The sequence below is a fragment of the Xenia sp. Carnegie-2017 genome, unplaced genomic scaffold (genome assembly GCF_021976095.1).
Source record: "Xenia sp. Carnegie-2017 unplaced genomic scaffold, XeniaSp_v1 HiC_scaffold_26, whole genome shotgun sequence".
NCBI classification, from domain to species: domain Eukaryota; kingdom Metazoa; phylum Cnidaria; class Anthozoa; order Malacalcyonacea; family Xeniidae; genus Xenia; species Xenia sp. Carnegie-2017.
Window position 1 is genome coordinate 37861 of NW_025813489.1, and position 16855 is coordinate 54715.

Consider the following 16855-nt stretch of genomic DNA (forward strand, 5'->3'; position numbering starts at 1 on the left):
CGAGGGGGGGGTACATAAATTTTTAGAAAAGTTGCCAATGAATACTATTATACTCAACAATTGCTTGAATTTAAAAAGATTTTTTACATTAGTAAACTCCAATTTATAAACGCTGGTATCAATGAATAGAGCTTAATTAGTCTGTTATAAATTCATTTAGATGATTTTATCAATTTCCCGGTGATTGTTTAATTTACTAAAGAGGGAGATAAATGAAGACATCACTTCTTTTTTCTACCTTTTAAGGCCTGTTCATATGAGACGGGTCGTTTGAGTTCTATTAAATTACCGGTTGCGGAAAAGGGTCTGGAACCTGTTGTCAAAAAAAATGTGGATGCTACAAGGAAATTTTGATAAAAAAATTCGATTTGAGTTTTTTCCTTCCCTCCTCATTTATAATGCATTTCCAAGCGTGTAATAGATTGACGACTTGCCTTGTTTACGTTTTGCTGGCATGAAGACTTGGTCAAGGGAGTGCTTTTAGACAACACCAGCCAACTATTGTCAACCTGTCTTGGGATAAATCTACCTGTCAGCTAGTGCTGTGCACCGGAGTTAGGCCGGAGCTCCGGCTATTTTTGCCTTCTACAGCCAGATTTTTTTCTTCTCCGGCAAACTCCGGCAGCAATCGTTTGTGCTGCAAAACAGTAGCGGATCTAGGGGTAGTTACAGCGAGCAGCAGCAAGCAAAATAAATTGAAGCTGCTTAATTTTAAATTCAAAGTACTTTCAGAAAAGCACTATTGGTTTTGAATTTCTAAAGAATATACATTCACCAATTGACTTGTCTCTGAAGGGCTTGGAATTATAAATATATTCCGAAATGTGCAGCAGTAATTTATTTTGACTAACCCTAGATCCGCCACTGCTAGAAAATACTGTAAAACTTTGGTAAACATGTCTGATCAAAACATTTTTGTATCAACAAACGATAACTATCGGCTAAAATAAAAAAACATGCATGAAAATAAAACATTTCATACATAACACAACATGACGCTAGATTGCGTTCACACATGCTAATTTATGAATTAAAGTCGGAGAGCGGAAATTTAACTTTACATTTTAAATTTATCTAATAATATACCTTCAAGTGTTAATGCAATGAATTTTGACCCCTTTTTTCTCTTTAACTAAAAATCCACACTATTAGAATCAATTTGACATATAAATAAGCATTTCTGTTGAGTAGAAGTTAGTTAATTTTACCGCTGAATACGCACCTAATGTGCAAACTTTTCAAGTGGCCATGTTAGTAAGTTATGACGTCATAAGTGAAACACGTTTTGTTTACCAACTATAGATTTATATAGCCGACGCCACATTCTTCTTCGTTTTTCTTTCTTTTTATGCTTGAAAAATGATTGCTTCTCAATTATTTTTTACAAAATGCTAAAATAACTTTTAGAAACAGATGGCTAGTAATATAATCTTTTATAAATGATATTTTGTCGAAGACATTCTCCGTTGTGGAAGCAGTCTAGATTTAAAATATCCTTGACTTGCAACCATTCTCTTGAGATTTGTCAAACAATGTTGCTCGCACACGCCCGCTGGTGCCAACAATAACTCTGATAAAATATTCTTTTGTATCAGACCACTAACATGGCTGAATTGCAAGTCAAGAAGCGCATGATGATTCTTTACCCATGCGATTTATTTTGGTCTTTTTTCTTGTTAATCTTACGATTCTTATGGGAACTGCTTAAAGGAAAATCGCATTGAACTCGATCTTGTTTGAGTTTTTGGGCTTTGTTGGGATGCTTTTAATAGTTTCACAGAAATAGCACATAAGTGATCCAATGTCATTAGAGAGCAGAAACTAGAAAAATACTGAACTACACACATAATGTAGAAGATGGAGATTTCACTAATACAATGTGAACAGGTGTAAAAAATACAGTGCCATTATTAAAAGATAATGATGACTGTTCTTACAAACTATGTACCTCTCAACTCGATCCTGATAAATAAATCAGGCTCTTGAAGTTATTACTAAGCTAGAATATATGTAAGATGTAGAATTTATCTAATAGCTGTAGCCTGCATAAAGCTCATTCCATAGTTCTTGTTTTGATAGTAATATATTTGTAAAATAGAAGTTACCAATAGTACTGTTTAAATTTTTAATGTCAATTATTTATTTGTACAAACCCCTAGATCTATACTAAATCACCACATAACCAAATACTAATCAGTAACCAAAATTAATCTGAAGAGAGTGTATAAGTAATATTTATTCTACATTCTAGTTTTCTACAACAAAAACAGCTCTACTACATAAATAATATATAACAACTTAGATATGCTTAAAGTAGTTTGATTTAGTTTGTGTGCTACGCACTTCAAATATTAATGATTACAATGTTTGTTTTGATATCAAACAAAGTTACAGAGAAACTCATTACCCAGAATATTCCTCAAAACGTTTTCATGGGCAATGTATCAAAAACTGTCAGACTTTTTTTATCCATGCATACAATATTTCATAGTTCATACTGATCTCTCATGGTAGCTAAAATTTAAAATGATGCTTTGATTATATTCAACCAGCACATATTTTGTTAAAGGACTTCATTTTTGACTTCTCTGCCGCAATAATAATCTTGTTATTAAAATACTTGTGAATTCAAGTCCAACCCGTCGTAGTCCAGCTAAATCAATTTCCTGTTTTCGCTAATCGACCTTCCGCCAAAATGACTGGGAATCAAATATTTATTCTTTTCGCCCAGCCATGATCAAAAACACGACTCATCAACATACGGAACAAAAATATCCCATTACGAAGTGTTGTAACAAAATCAACCTATTCTTTGCCTTTGAGAGTTATTCTTCATATATACAAAGATCTTAATTTTCATTTTCACAGAATGGTGAAATCGACTTTATCCGCCAGGAGAAGGTTATTATTCTCGATGGAGATTTTACTATATATTCCATACCATAGAAGTGTGACTAGACGCACAAGTTATAAAACTTATTTTAAGTTTCACAGCAAGTTTCAAAAATGACAACGACGATCGCATTGGATAGAAAGTTCAATTTTATTTTTGATTTCAAATATAAAGTGAGGCTACTTTTTATTTGGCCAAAAGTTAGGGTCAAACTCGATGCATAAGCACTTTAAACTGTTGAACAGTGACTTGCAAAATTAACTAGTCACCAACCAGTGATTCGAGATTCGAGAGTTCAGATGAGGCCGGAGCCGGAGATGAAAACCGTAGGTTTGCACAGCCCTTCTGCCGCAAAACGCAAATAAACATTAGCATGAAAGCCACATTTTTACACAGTTTCAAATCTTTCTCAAATGCTCTATTTTTGCTTATTTCCAAATCGAATCCCCAAAGTTTCCCCATTTTTTCTAGTTCATCCAACGGTGAGCCCGTGGTGTTTGCATTGCTGTATTTTCACTCAAGCGCCGACTGGAAAGAATGAATGCTGAAAAGAAAAGATCGAGGCTGAATTGGCCAACGCACAAAAGAAAGTGAGAGTTTGACGAATGAGAATGCCAATGTGAAGTAAAATGAATACACGTTTTAAATGTTTTACTGTTAGTTACGATGAATGATAATATCGAATGATTTATTGATATCAGTTTTGCAAAATACTTTTTTCAATTTTTCATGCCATTACACGTTTTTATTTGTACGTGAAATAGCAATGTACAGCATAAGCTCCGTGGATTCACCGTTGGGATTTGTCTAAAACTGATTTTACGCCTGTATGTTTTATTCCCACGAAAAGTTGATTTCAATGGAAAATTGATGCGACAAAACATGCATGTACGAATCATGACTCTCTCCTATCGATCTAGCTAATCCAGCTGAGTACCGGAGTATACAGTTTCACGCTGCGTTTTAACTTAATTTTAATCAGAGTCTCGTTCACTGTTCATGCTGGTCTCACCTTGACTCGGTAGTTAGACATGAGGTTTTACGACATCATCATTTTAGTCCGTACGAAAATTGTTTCTCTTATGTTGCCAAGAAATACATACCGCTTTTCAACACGGCAGATTTGTAGAGCGTTCATTTCTTTGTTTTGGATACAGGTCACATGACCACACGGATTATGTCATGTTTTGTGTTCCGTTACAAAACTTCCAGTTAATTTTATGCCTTGCGCCAAGGTCGTTGTCAGAATTGTGACATATAGAGTCAAAACTTTGATAAAGTATCCGTACTAAAAGCTGGAATAAATCTCTTTCACCTTTCATCTCTCCCTTGCAAAGTTTGATACCGTTCATAAGCCAGTTACCCAAGACTACTTCCAATTTTTGGTGTTATGTTAATTATATTTATCACTGACCCATATCTTTGTGCGATTAAAAATTGTTTGTCGGACACAACAAAGTTTTCAATTTGTCTTACCTTCATTCAGGAAAAAGAATCACGAGATCGAGTGTAAACTTTTGAAAGTTATGATGGCTGAAAATATCCAAAAGCATGAAACTGTTGATGTAAAAGCTAAACATGAGTCGAGTATTGACGTTGCGACGGATAATGGACAGCAACCCGGCTTCGGGCAAATGAAGCGTAAAAAAAGCGAGAAAGATTATTTTATTGTAGCCAGTCAAACGTCAACAAAGTCGCGTGAAATGAATTCTGATAACTTCAAACAACAAAAATGGAATGAAAATGAAAATTCGTTACAAGGAAAGCCGTTTCTCTATCCGGGGGAAAAATCTGCTTTCCGTCCAACCGAATCGTTTTTGAAGGCGGGATCAAAATTAGCCGGGCCCCTTCCCAGTCGAATGAAAACAAACAATAAAATGATCGCGTTGGAGCCACGGTTAGACCGCAATAGATCAGATCGGATACAGGCTATCGCAAAAGACAGATCAGCCTTGCGATCCAGCAACCCCGTTTTTAGACCAGCACGAGGGTTTGGTTCACAAGAAAAGAGAGGTCCGAATTTTCCAAAGCACGACCCCAATAACTGCACACCACAGTAATTCGGTTTGAAGAAGACGATAAGTGCGTAGAAATTTAGAGTATGTGTTATGTTGAGCATCCTGTAGCATTTTTAGTAACGCTCGATTTTTATATTTTACTTAGATAGATAGATAGATAGATAGATAGATGATTTATTTCTTAAAAACTGGCACCCATATTGCTGAAATGATTAAGATTACGAAAATAAGATTACATATAATACATACATAGATAAATTAACTAAATTACATCTTCAATGAGTTAAAAGTTATAAAACTATTTCTAAAACGTTTGGTATTAAAGTTAGTATTGAATGAAGATTGAGTCCTAAGTTCCATAGTTGAACGTTCTAAACGAGGAGGCAAAGGTCATGAAGCTTATGTGAGGAATCTGCTAATATCTTCTGAAATAACGCTGTTGTTATATCATTCCTCCTTTCGCTAAGCGTTGTAAATTAGTAAACTGCATGAGCGTTTTCATATTCTGATGAGGCAGGATTATTTTAATGCTCGCTTTGGACTGACTCTGGTTATCTGACAGATACAATGTCAGACTATTGTGGAACACTGGGCAAGCATACCCAAGACAGGTCTTATACACGTTTTGTAAAATTGGAGCAATTCCTTGACTTCATATTTGCTCGTTTTAGTTGAATAAGATAATAGAGGTGCGTTCTACGCATTTTTCCTGTTAATTTCATTTACGTGGATGTTCCACTTGGGTTACTGGCTATAAATCCATTGAGTTCTATAATAACTGGAGCGGCTATCTTTACTGGGGCGAGGTCGCCAAAAATGGCGGCCAACGGACGTATTTCCGCTGAAATGATCGTTTGCAGAAAAATAATATTCTAGACCTCCTGGTGTCTATAGTAAATTATAAAGAATTTTAAAACAACACGATATCACAGAATATGGATATCGTTAGTTCCATATTCTGTGACGATTCTTTTGGCATTTCTTTTATAATGCCAACACTTCAATCGTTCAATTGTTGGATGTCGTAGTTTCCATAAAAGGAACATATCGCTTCTCACAGGTGAGGTAGTTGTTTGTTTGTTAGTCCGTCAACGATTGAAAAGCAATTATACATGCACTGAAATGCCATAAAATACATATTAAAGATCGTATTTTAAGACTGACTTGAAACGCAAAATATACTGATGTTTTCCTGTTTTGTCTATAAAATTCTGCATACTTTTCTGTCATTTGTTAATGCATGAAATCGTAAATTTACCTATCTATTTGCAAAATAGTTTCCCTAAGAAAAGACCCTGCACACATTTTGCTATGTGAAAGTATCAAAAGAAATGATCAGCCCAACAGTACCCATATTGGAGCAGAGCTTGTTATGTTCTATTTGGCTGACAAATGCGGTGAAAGACCAAGGAGTAAAGATGACTGGAAGATGTTATTGACCAGGCAGAGTCTTAAAAAAAAATGATAATGCTGTAAAGATAATTGATTTATTGTCTGCCTTATCCAGAGTTATTTAATTTGATCATGGTCAAATTCTATGGATGGAGACAATGGATTCACTAATGATGCCTTTGAATGCTGAAGTAAAGTTCATGAACCAAAAAAGATGGCAAGAAGGTTGTGTGTGTTTTGATGCTTAATTAAATGTCAATTCACAACATATAAAATGGAAAGGCTATAAAGTTTGTGTCTAAGTAAAGATTTGTACTGAGATTGATGATGACTCGATGCAGATGTGAAGCATCAAACTGTATAAGCCATTGGGTTTTTATATAACTTAATGTTTAAATCATGTCATATCTTTATCAAAATATTTTAGTTATGTTGTTTGAATGTTACTAATACCTAATGCACTATACTGAAGCATTAAAGATTCAGTGATGAAACCTTTAAAGTTACTGTATTGTATATTTCTTATATTTCTTATATTTCTTTAAGAAACAGTTTGAGCTTATTTACCTATTAGAGTACAGAATGGAGATTTATCATATGCATCATTGCTGCTTTTTAAATAAATTTTTTTTCACTTTTCAAAGCTTTCTACAAATATTTAGCTTCTTATTTCTTTTCATGAGATTGATGATATAGAGGTAATATAATCCAATAACTTTATAATTTCTAGAAAGCATCATGTAAGGAAGAAAACACCAAATGTGGATACTCAGGAGAACAAAATGCACTACCAACTGCTTATGAAATTTTATTATTGAAGGAAAACTGTGTTAATCATTCAAATTGTGCAATTTATATTGAAAATATAGGAAAACAAAAACAAAGTGAAAAGAAGGTAGAAGTATTAAAACTAAAATGAATTATAAACACCATTGGAAGCATAAGTGTTTGATGATTATTTGCATTTTACCCAATTTTATATATCAATACAACAAATTCAAAAATGTGCTACAACTTTACAAGCATTTGATGCAGTTGCACTTCAGAACATCACAAAAAGGTTACTTAAAGTAATTTCTATACAATATTGTTTGTTTTTCATTTACCAAACTCTATGCAGACTTGAGTCTTTTGAAATTTAATATGAAACTCAATTACAGAAAATCCGTAAATATCCAGATTTTAATATTTACTTTTTAAAGAAACAAGTAAAATCCTACAATTGTGGCAAAAAAGCCATTGCCTTTCCATGAAAAAAGAAGCAAAATAGCAATGATAACAAATAAGCTAAATTCTCCTGTGAACCGTGGAGATGAACTTATGATATACTTTTTTTTGTATAGACTAAAGAGTTTAATCGATCAAAACGTTTGACGCTGGTAAGAAAACGACGGCACTTTATTCATAGATGTAGCTGACATAGCTCTTTTCGTCGATAGTTATAAATACATCCTCGTAGGAGCCAATAACTGGAAAGCTTAGTTGACTCGCTGTTAGGAATTGTAGGTTTTTATCGTGATTTTCATCAAAAAATTGCTTGCCAAATCCCAAATACACACATACATTTTCTTCACTCTTTCCTCTCAGGAGGGAGGGAAATTGTGGAATTTTCGGAAAAGCGGTCAATTTCCAGTAAATACGCGCAACGGACGAAATCCGCCATTTTGGCGTCATCAGATATCTAAGGTCAGTGCTTGAGATAGCTGCCCAGTTATTATAGAACTCAATGGTATTAAGTAACCAATCCCAAAACTTTCGTGTTGGACAATATCCAGTGTAATGTTATTGATGGTAACGGCTAGCCGTCATTGGTATTAGATCCAAAACAAATTCTCATCTCTTTACATTTGTTTCATTTAACTGGAAAATAACACGCGAGATGCTGTTCGCTAATGTGTCCATTTGGTTTTGTAAGTTACTTCAACATCTTTCTAATTACTTCACTAACAGTGGTATCGTCCATCGAATTTCCAAGCATTTCATTATTTGGTAAACTTGAGATCGTTAATCATTATCAAAAAATAGCCAAGGCCCTAATTTTGTGCCCTGCGAACGCCTGCAGGTAGGAGTCTCTAATCTGAAAAGCATCGAATTTCAGCTTTACTCTTTGTTTCCTAAAGGAGAGGAAATCCATAATCCAGTGTAGAACCCATTTCGGTATATCAAATGAACGTAGTTTTTCAACAATAAGTTGGTGATCAATCAGGACTCAAAGGCTTTCTTGAAACCAATAACAACACACGCACGTTGGCCGCCCAAGTTACCATCAGTTGCTTTATTCCACGACTGTAACATACCAAGTAAAGCTATAGTTGTGATGGAATTTGGAATTGCCCCATACTGATTAGAGTCTATCTTTTAAGTACAGCTGGCTGATATAATTTTCCACAACAAACTACCTCGGCTACTTTTGATACACCGCAGTAAGCGATATAGGCCTTTAAGTGTTTATTAATCTCACAGGTTTCTGCTTTGGAATCGGTGTAATATTTGCTTTTTTCCAAGGATTCTGGTAACTGGGCCTCTTTAAAGGAGCTTTGAGTAATATCTGCCACGGGAGCGGCAAACTTTAGCATTCTCTTTAGGAACAGGCGGGAATACCTGTCTGGGCCATTATTTCCCTGGCGTCGCTGACAAATCTTGAAAGCAGTAAACTCAGTGACAGTAATAACCCTGGAAATCATCATTCGGATTATCAAAGCATAAATAAGCAAGCGGTGGGTTAAAATCTTTCATGGGTGTTAGAAAGGATTCGTTTATCATGTTTGCAAGTTGCTCAGGAAAGTGATCAGAGAGACCAATTAATTTCAAAAAGAAGTTTGTAATGCCTAAAAGTAAATATTCGGTTGATCTCGTTTCGTAAGCCACCCATCGGAAATCTTGTTTTATAGAATGAGTTTATAGAAGAGGCCCATCACGAGCGAAGCCACGTAAGCAACGTTGGTGATCTCGTAGGTAAATCCTCAGATAGCGCATCGAAACATGTAAACGAGCATGTAATCGACCCTGCCGAACATTTGGTCGGTCTCTTCAAAAGGTGCATCATGGGAAGGAGACAGGGATAGTCATGATACTATGGCAGAAAACGTAGACATGAATATTGATAAGTCTATTGGGAAAAATATGCGTACAACTGGATCTAATACATTTCAAAATTCGACCAAAAAAATGCTACCAAGGACTTGAGTCGTAGGAAAACAAAAAAGGCCTCCCTCAGTATATCTCCCATTGCTCCGTCATTCATTTTATTTGACCAAAAATGTGTCTATCCCGCCAAATTCACGCCGTTTGCCGGTATACGAACAAAAATGTCAAGAATGAATTGCTTTACGGAAAGCAGACAGAGCAACGACGTCCATTTACAAAAAAACAAGCATTCGTCAGCGTGCCACCTATACCTTTACCCCCACCTTAGATAAAAAGGTAGTTGCCGATCTCTAATGTTGATTTTTAGGGTGTTGCTTGAGTTTTGAGCTGTCGAAATGTTTTTTTACATTTTTGTATCAGAATGCAGGCATAGAAATCGACACGTGCTCTATCTTGAGCAACACGCAATGAGGTGGAAAATATACAATTATTTGGTTTTGTTTCTCTATAGAGAATAATTTATTTCATTATAAATGTTTGTGTTTGCCTTTGTGCCTCAACTTCGATCAATGTGCCCGCAAGTCCCAAGATTTCTCGCATTATGAGGTTGAGGATAGTTGATGAATTGGGGTATCATGCAATATGAGGTTGAGGATAGTTGATGAAGGGCGTATCATGCATTATGAGGTTGAGGATAGTTGATGAAGAGGGTATCATGCAATATGAGGTTGAACATAGTTGATTAAAGGGGTATCATGCATTATGAGGTTGAGGATAGTTGATGAAGGGGCATTATGGCACAGGAGGTTGAGGGTTAATTGATGAAGGGGTGACAGAATATGAGGTTGGAGGATAATTGATGAAGGGGGTTAATAAGGAGGTTGAGGATAATTGATTAAATGGAGCCATGCACGTGAGGTTGGAGGGAAGGATGGAATGGACAGTAAATGGAGGGAAAGGATGAAGGGACAAGGATAGGACAAGGAATGGTGGATCAGGGGTTAAAGATAGTTGATTGAAGGCATCATGCATTATGATGTTGAGGATAGTTGATGAAGGGAGTATCATGCATTATGCTAAAATTTTGAGATTTCTTGAGGACGTCACTACTGTTGTTATAATGGCTAGCCCATTTAGTGGTCCATTGAGTCATTGACTGAAGCCTGTCTCTCTCAAACAGACGTCCGACTTTGTTTCAGTCGTTTAAGTCAGCCGTCCATAGAGCGCCAGCTAATAAAACTAATAAGACAGACTTTTAGTTGGTGGTAATTGGAGACAAAATATTACTTGTTGATAAATGATCTATAATATTTCTATTACAAAAATGACCGTCAATTTCAGCATTCTCATGTAGTTAATTAAATATTAGTCATTTACGTTCGCGTACCTATTTTAATTTTTATGGTAGCGCAGTCATCGGTAGAGTGTAATCAAAATGCAAAGGCTAACATAAAGTATCGAGACGAACAATACTGCGGCATGTACTGCAAATTCCATTAGTGAAGGGGCGCGAACTGCTTTGGCCTCCGCAGTCAAAATTGCACCACCACGCTACTAAGGGAAGCATTTATGACATGTTCCAGCAAAGTGCTTTTAAAAGAGCCATTCAATACAAAAAAATAATGTATAAAAAAGAAATATTTATTCATTAGCGTAACGTTTCGTCTTGACTCTCAAGCTGTATCACCACCAGAGTAAAATTACAAGTAATGAGGGATTTATATAAATAGTTATTTATATAATATTAAATTACATGGTGGGATGAAAACGTGACCCCAATAGCAAAGCCAGCACGTTTTCACTGCTACAATGTAAATATTTTTGTGTTCATTCACCGGAAGACAATAAAATGAACCAATTTTGTAAAGACATCGAAATATTTGAATTGTGGGAGTAAAAGATCAGGCTAATTTCGTCACTGATTACTCCATCATAATTTCTGTAAGAATTTCATTTTCATGATGGCAGTCCTTCACAAGATTAGGAAGGGCCAAGGCCTCCTTCTTGTCAGCCTTACTTAATCAATCCTTTGTAAATCCCTTGCCACAGTATTAATATCATAAATGTTACTTACGAGCATAGATCTTACCGTGTTGTTTCAAGTTACTCTTCTTATTAAACGTTTTACCAAAATGTTCACTTGATAAGGTTTTTCTTGTGTATCCTCATGTGTCTTTTAAAATTATTAGACCTTAATCTTTTACCACAATGTTCACATTGATAAGGTTTCTCTCCAGTATGTACATTACGTGACTTTTAAGTTACAAAAGCTGTGTAAATGTTTTACCACAGTGTTGACATTGATAAGGTTTCTCTCCTGTATGTATCCTAAGGTGTTTATTCAAATCACAATTCTGTGAAAATGTTTTACCACAATCTTCCCATTGATAAGGTTTCTCTCCTGTATGTATCCTAACGTGTCTATTCAAGGCACTATTGTGGGTAAATGTTTTACCACAATGCACATTGATAAGGTTTCTCTCCTGTATGTATCCTAAGGTGTTTATTCAAGGCACTATTGTGGGTAAATGTTTTACCACAATGTTCACATTTATAAGGTTTCTCTCCTGTATGTATCCTAAGGTGTTTATTCAAATCACAATTTGAAAATGTTTCACCACAATGTTCACATTTATAAGGTTTCTCTCCTGTCATACCATGACGTTTTAAGTTACCAAGCTGTGTAAATCTTTTACCACAATGTTCATACTTATATGTTTCTCTCCATGTATCGCCACCATGACGTTTTGGTACCAAGCTGTGTAACCTTTTACTACAATTTTCACATTGGTAAGGTTTTGTCTCCAGTATGTATCCTAACATGTTTATTCAATTTAGAAAGCTAGTCCAACATTTTACCACAATGTTTGCAATGATAAGGTTTCTCTCCTGTTTGAACCCTCACATGTCGTTTTAATCGTGGATTTTTTCCAGCATTCATTTTTCATGTGAACATTTAGACAGTCTCTACTACTGTAATTTCTTTGACCACAACGTGGACATTCCCAGGATCTTCGTACAAACAAGCATTGACATCGTTTTAAATGTTTCTAAATAATCGGGATAAGTATACATCCTTCCACAGTCTCTACAGCTGTGACCTCCAACTAAAAAGAAAAGTTAGAATTACATCACAGGATAAAGAACTGAATGATCATACATAATTCCATTGATGTACTTCAAAGCAATGAAATTTGTTTGAAAAAGTTCTCCATCGTTAAAACAACTGCATTGTTCACAATTTTAAAGCAAATATCAAATCACAGTAATGAACTGATGTTTAAAATATTCATGACTCTACACTAAAAGTAAAGTAATTTCACAAATGTTAAGATCATCATCAGCACATCTTCCACTGTATAAATCTTTTTTGATGGCTTCTTTAATGATCGTCTTTAAAGAAGTCTTTTCAGAGCTTTACAGTTATATTTGATGGATTTTCTTTTAATGATGGATTTAGTTTTTTGTCATTTACATCGTTGACCTTGGTTTTGACGTTGACGAATTACCGATTGTTTTAGAAGAAACCTGTAAAAAACGTTTGATTGAAATTCATCCAAAAAAATGTGAAAATGTTTACTTAGCGCTCATCCTTTCCTTTTTATCCATTTTCTAAACATACCTGTTTATTTGCAAATTTCTTCACGACTTCAGTTTTTAATGTTGTTTTAAAAACTATAAGAAAGCAATTTCATTTTTAAAAAACTATACTTCTTACAGTCAAAATTGAAAATTACAAAAGAAATTCTCAGGGAACGACGTGTAGGTTGTCGCGATATTAACATGGTCAGACCCAAATGCTTTCGTTTGAATTTCCATTGCTCGTATGCAAAAATGTTTGGCATTTTCGTACTCTCCTATTTTACTGTAAACCAAACCCAGATTGTTGTAATACGTTGTCGCGATATTAACATGGTCAGGTCCAAATACTTTCGTTTGAATCCACCGCTTGTATGCAAAAATGTTTGGCTTTTCGTACCTCCTATTTTACTGTAAACAAACCAGATTGTTGTAAGTTCTCGCGATACTAACATTATCAGGTCCAAATGCTTTTGTGTAAATTTAATGTTCGTCGTAAAATCTTTTGTTTTTCGTAATTTCCCATATCTTTGTGGAACCAAACCCAGGATTGTTGTACGTTGTCGCTATATTAACATGGTCAGGTCCAAATGCTTTGTTTGAATTTTCTACTGCCTGTCTATGAAAATCTTTGCTTTTTTCGTAATTTCCATTCTCCTGAAGCAAACCAACCCATTCCTTGCTGTACGAATATGAAAACATCAACATGATTAACACCTAACACTCTAGTTTGAATTGTTGTTATATCCTTAAGTACATTGATGGCTCATTTAAAGTTGTAAAATTTTTAATACATTTGTAAAGTAATTAGCAATTTTCAAATTGCTTACTGGGTTCTTGTTTTGATGATTTTACATCGATCAACTTATTTAGGAAATGTTGAAAATGATGAATTTGTTATGTGAATTGAATAGAGGGGAATTATTTTGATTTGATCTTTCTGTCTCAAAATGATAGAGTGCCTGCGACTTGACACGCAAGTAGAGACATCTTAGTCGAATATTTTCTTTTGTTTACTGCAAGAGGTCTGCCAAAATTGATAATTTATGATGGCTTCATGTACAACGCGATGGTATGGATGTCGTTGTTTCTTCGATTGGAAGAATTAACGAACAATGCTTTAATTGAAGAACTATATCTTGTGCAGACGTATGTGGATCAGTGCTTTAATTAAATTGTATGATAATATCTTGTGGTAAATGGATCGAAAGATATTATCGAGAAAAGACCAAAAACTTTCCCCATTAATATGGATTCTTGAGTACTTTTTTGTACTGCCAGCTCAACAGTTTGATCCTTATGATCATTTTTAGTTGTATTTCCATCGCATTTTGTACATTTAAGAGATTTTTACAAATAAAGCTCAATAAAAATTTTAAAATTGTTTTGAGTAAAGAGACCAAAAGTAGCCAAATAGCCAAAAAAAATTCCTGAGCCAGAAAAGAAAAAAAGACTGTAACGAGTTATTTGGCCTCAAAAAGGCCAAACTAACAACCCTGAGCCAAATATGGTTTGAAAAGTGGCCAAAATGGCAACAAGAGGCCAAACTTGTTTTCTGAGCCAGCACTGTTTATGGCATGCTGTTTTGAAAATTTTTTTTCTTTATTCTTTAATTCAATTGAAGACAATTAAGAAAACTTTTCGAGAAAACTATTAAAACTTTAACAAAATTTCAAACAAATTGTCAAAAAGAAAATATTTATTCCTGAGCTAAATATTCAAATCTTCTTTAATCATTAAAGAAGATTAAAGAAAAAATGATTAAAGAATAAATGCCATCCCTGCTGTCCCCAGGCGACAATGAACTGTTATCCTATAAGAATACAAGTGAAATGTTAGAAATACAAAAAGCAAATGCACTATTATTAGTGCATTTTATTGTAGAAAATTTCCATAATTTCCCAGCCATATAAAAACACGGTAGAGTTAAAAAATATGAGTGACATTCAATGGCAGGCTACAAGTAGAATACCAACGTCTAACACACAAACCAAAGCACTACCCCCCCACACAAAATCATGTACATATCCATCCTATATCAAATGCTGCACATTATCAAACATAAACAAACATCATGAATAATTCTATCGGAAATATCCCTCCGGCCATTGATCCAAAACCATGAGGAATTACCCCAAAACACAAATTTTATCATTATCATCTTAAGTAAACATCACACTTTAATAAAACTGATGCACCTCACCTGATTTTGCTCCCAGTGGCTGCCTTCCACTTGTATTCATGATAACTTCATTTTCATCATCATCATCACCAACAAAGTCATCAAGACTGTTGAAAGTCTCAGATTGTAATGACCTTTTCCCTTCATCTCTGATACGATCTTGAAGTTGACGAAGATTTGCTTCATGTTCCTAAACAACAATTCATATTCAGTCCTTCATCATTACTTCAAAAGAAGTTAGTGAAGTCAAAATTACGCAAAATTAAGCAAAAGAAGTTAGTGAAGTCAAATTTACGAATGTGCTGAAGTTGCTAAAACCAAACGAAATATATCAAATCAAAAAAGACAAAAATATGTACCGACGAATTGAGATGTCATGAATTGAAATGACGGTGAAAAGTCATCGTGAAAATATACCTGAGTTTCAGAATGCACATCCTGTACCTTATCATTATTTCTTGGCTGAATTCTGGTGAATTCTGGAGGTCTTCTTTCATCACTTGCATATCTTAAAACGATTAGTGAATGCACATAACATTAAAAATAATGACAATAATGTTTGAAGGTGAAAAATCTCTCGCGTAAAATTACTTGTTTGGTATTTGATCAGGTGCCTTTACACCATCTAGTAAATGGAGAGCCTCGTTGATTTTCGTTAATAATTCATAACGCCTCTGACCATGTACCTTTTTTAAAAAAAGTAAAATACCTTCGTGGTGATAATCATTTCACATAATCTCCAATTGTTCTCACCTTCAGATAAAACGTTTCATCGGAACTTGAAGATGAATCAGCACATTCTTGGCTCCACTTCAAATCCACAACAAATCCATCGCTCACATAAGGATTTACTGGAAAATAATGTCGATTAAAATCACGTGCTTACTTATGAATACAAAATTTTCAAAAAACATACATATCTCATATCATAGCACATAGGAAGAAACTTTCTATGAATTCTTTCATACGTAAAACTTACGTCGTTTACGAGGTTGTTGTCCTTGCGTGATAGAGAACTGGAACAGTTTGGGTGAGCTGGAGTCTTTAACAGTTGACATGAGTACACTCTGTCGAGGGGGGTATAATGTTGTTGTGGATGATGTGACGTCTGTCGTTGAACTGGGTTCGTTGTCCTGGTGTTTGTTTAGCTTTGAATTAGATCCAAGGTCCTTGTCAATGTAGTCCCTTCCAGGTGAAGCACATATACGGATCTCAACTACAGCTAAACCTTCAACCCTAGTCCCTAGAACTGACAGAGGAGAAAGTATGAGCCTTTGACATACATGTATATCACATACAATACATGTATGTACTATCTCATTCCTTATAATCCATCAAATCCATACTATACAATAAAAGTAATTAAATAATGTACCCATATTCCAGTCGTTCATTCATCCAACACAAGAGTTAAAGCATGTAAATCTAAACAATTCCTGGCGATATCCCTTATCTGCAAAATAATTTACAGCAAAATTACTAAATACCTGTGTATGTAAAGAAATTAAAGTGCTAAAATAAAATACAAGAGCAGCACATATACCATCTGCTCTTCATAGCATCAGCTGTATGAATATAGACAACCTTTTTGTCTTTAGCAACTTTCTTGCATCTTTGTTTGTGGATTATCACATCTCATTACATGCTAGGATACTCTTTTAAAACAAATAAAGTCAATTCATATTAAAAGTCGTTTCATCTCTC

General features: G+C 34.8%; 2 protein-coding genes across 2 annotated transcripts; one reads left to right on the plus strand and one right to left on the minus strand.

Annotated features, from left to right (window-relative positions):
* Positions 1–3493: 3493 nt before the first annotated feature.
* On the plus strand, positions 3494–5251 carry LOC124453880. The gene is made up of 2 exons (XM_047004718.1): positions 3494–3517; positions 4380–5251. Exon 2 carries the CDS (start codon positions 4420–4422, stop codon positions 4951–4953), a length of 534 nt encoding a protein of 177 aa, XP_046860674.1. The 5' UTR covers positions 3494–3517; positions 4380–4419; the 3' UTR covers positions 4954–5251.
* A 9526-nt stretch (positions 5252–14777) lies between these two features.
* LOC124453897 lies at positions 14778–16592 on the minus strand. The gene is made up of 7 exons (XM_047004727.1): positions 16527–16592; positions 16131–16400; positions 15905–16002; positions 15743–15837; positions 15596–15659; positions 15173–15341; positions 14778–14782 (listed from the first exon to the last, which is right to left on the minus strand). Exons 1-7 carry the CDS (start codon positions 16543–16545, stop codon positions 14778–14780), a joined length of 720 nt encoding a protein of 239 aa, XP_046860683.1. The 5' UTR covers positions 16546–16592.
* Between the last annotated feature and the right edge of the window lie 263 nt (positions 16593–16855).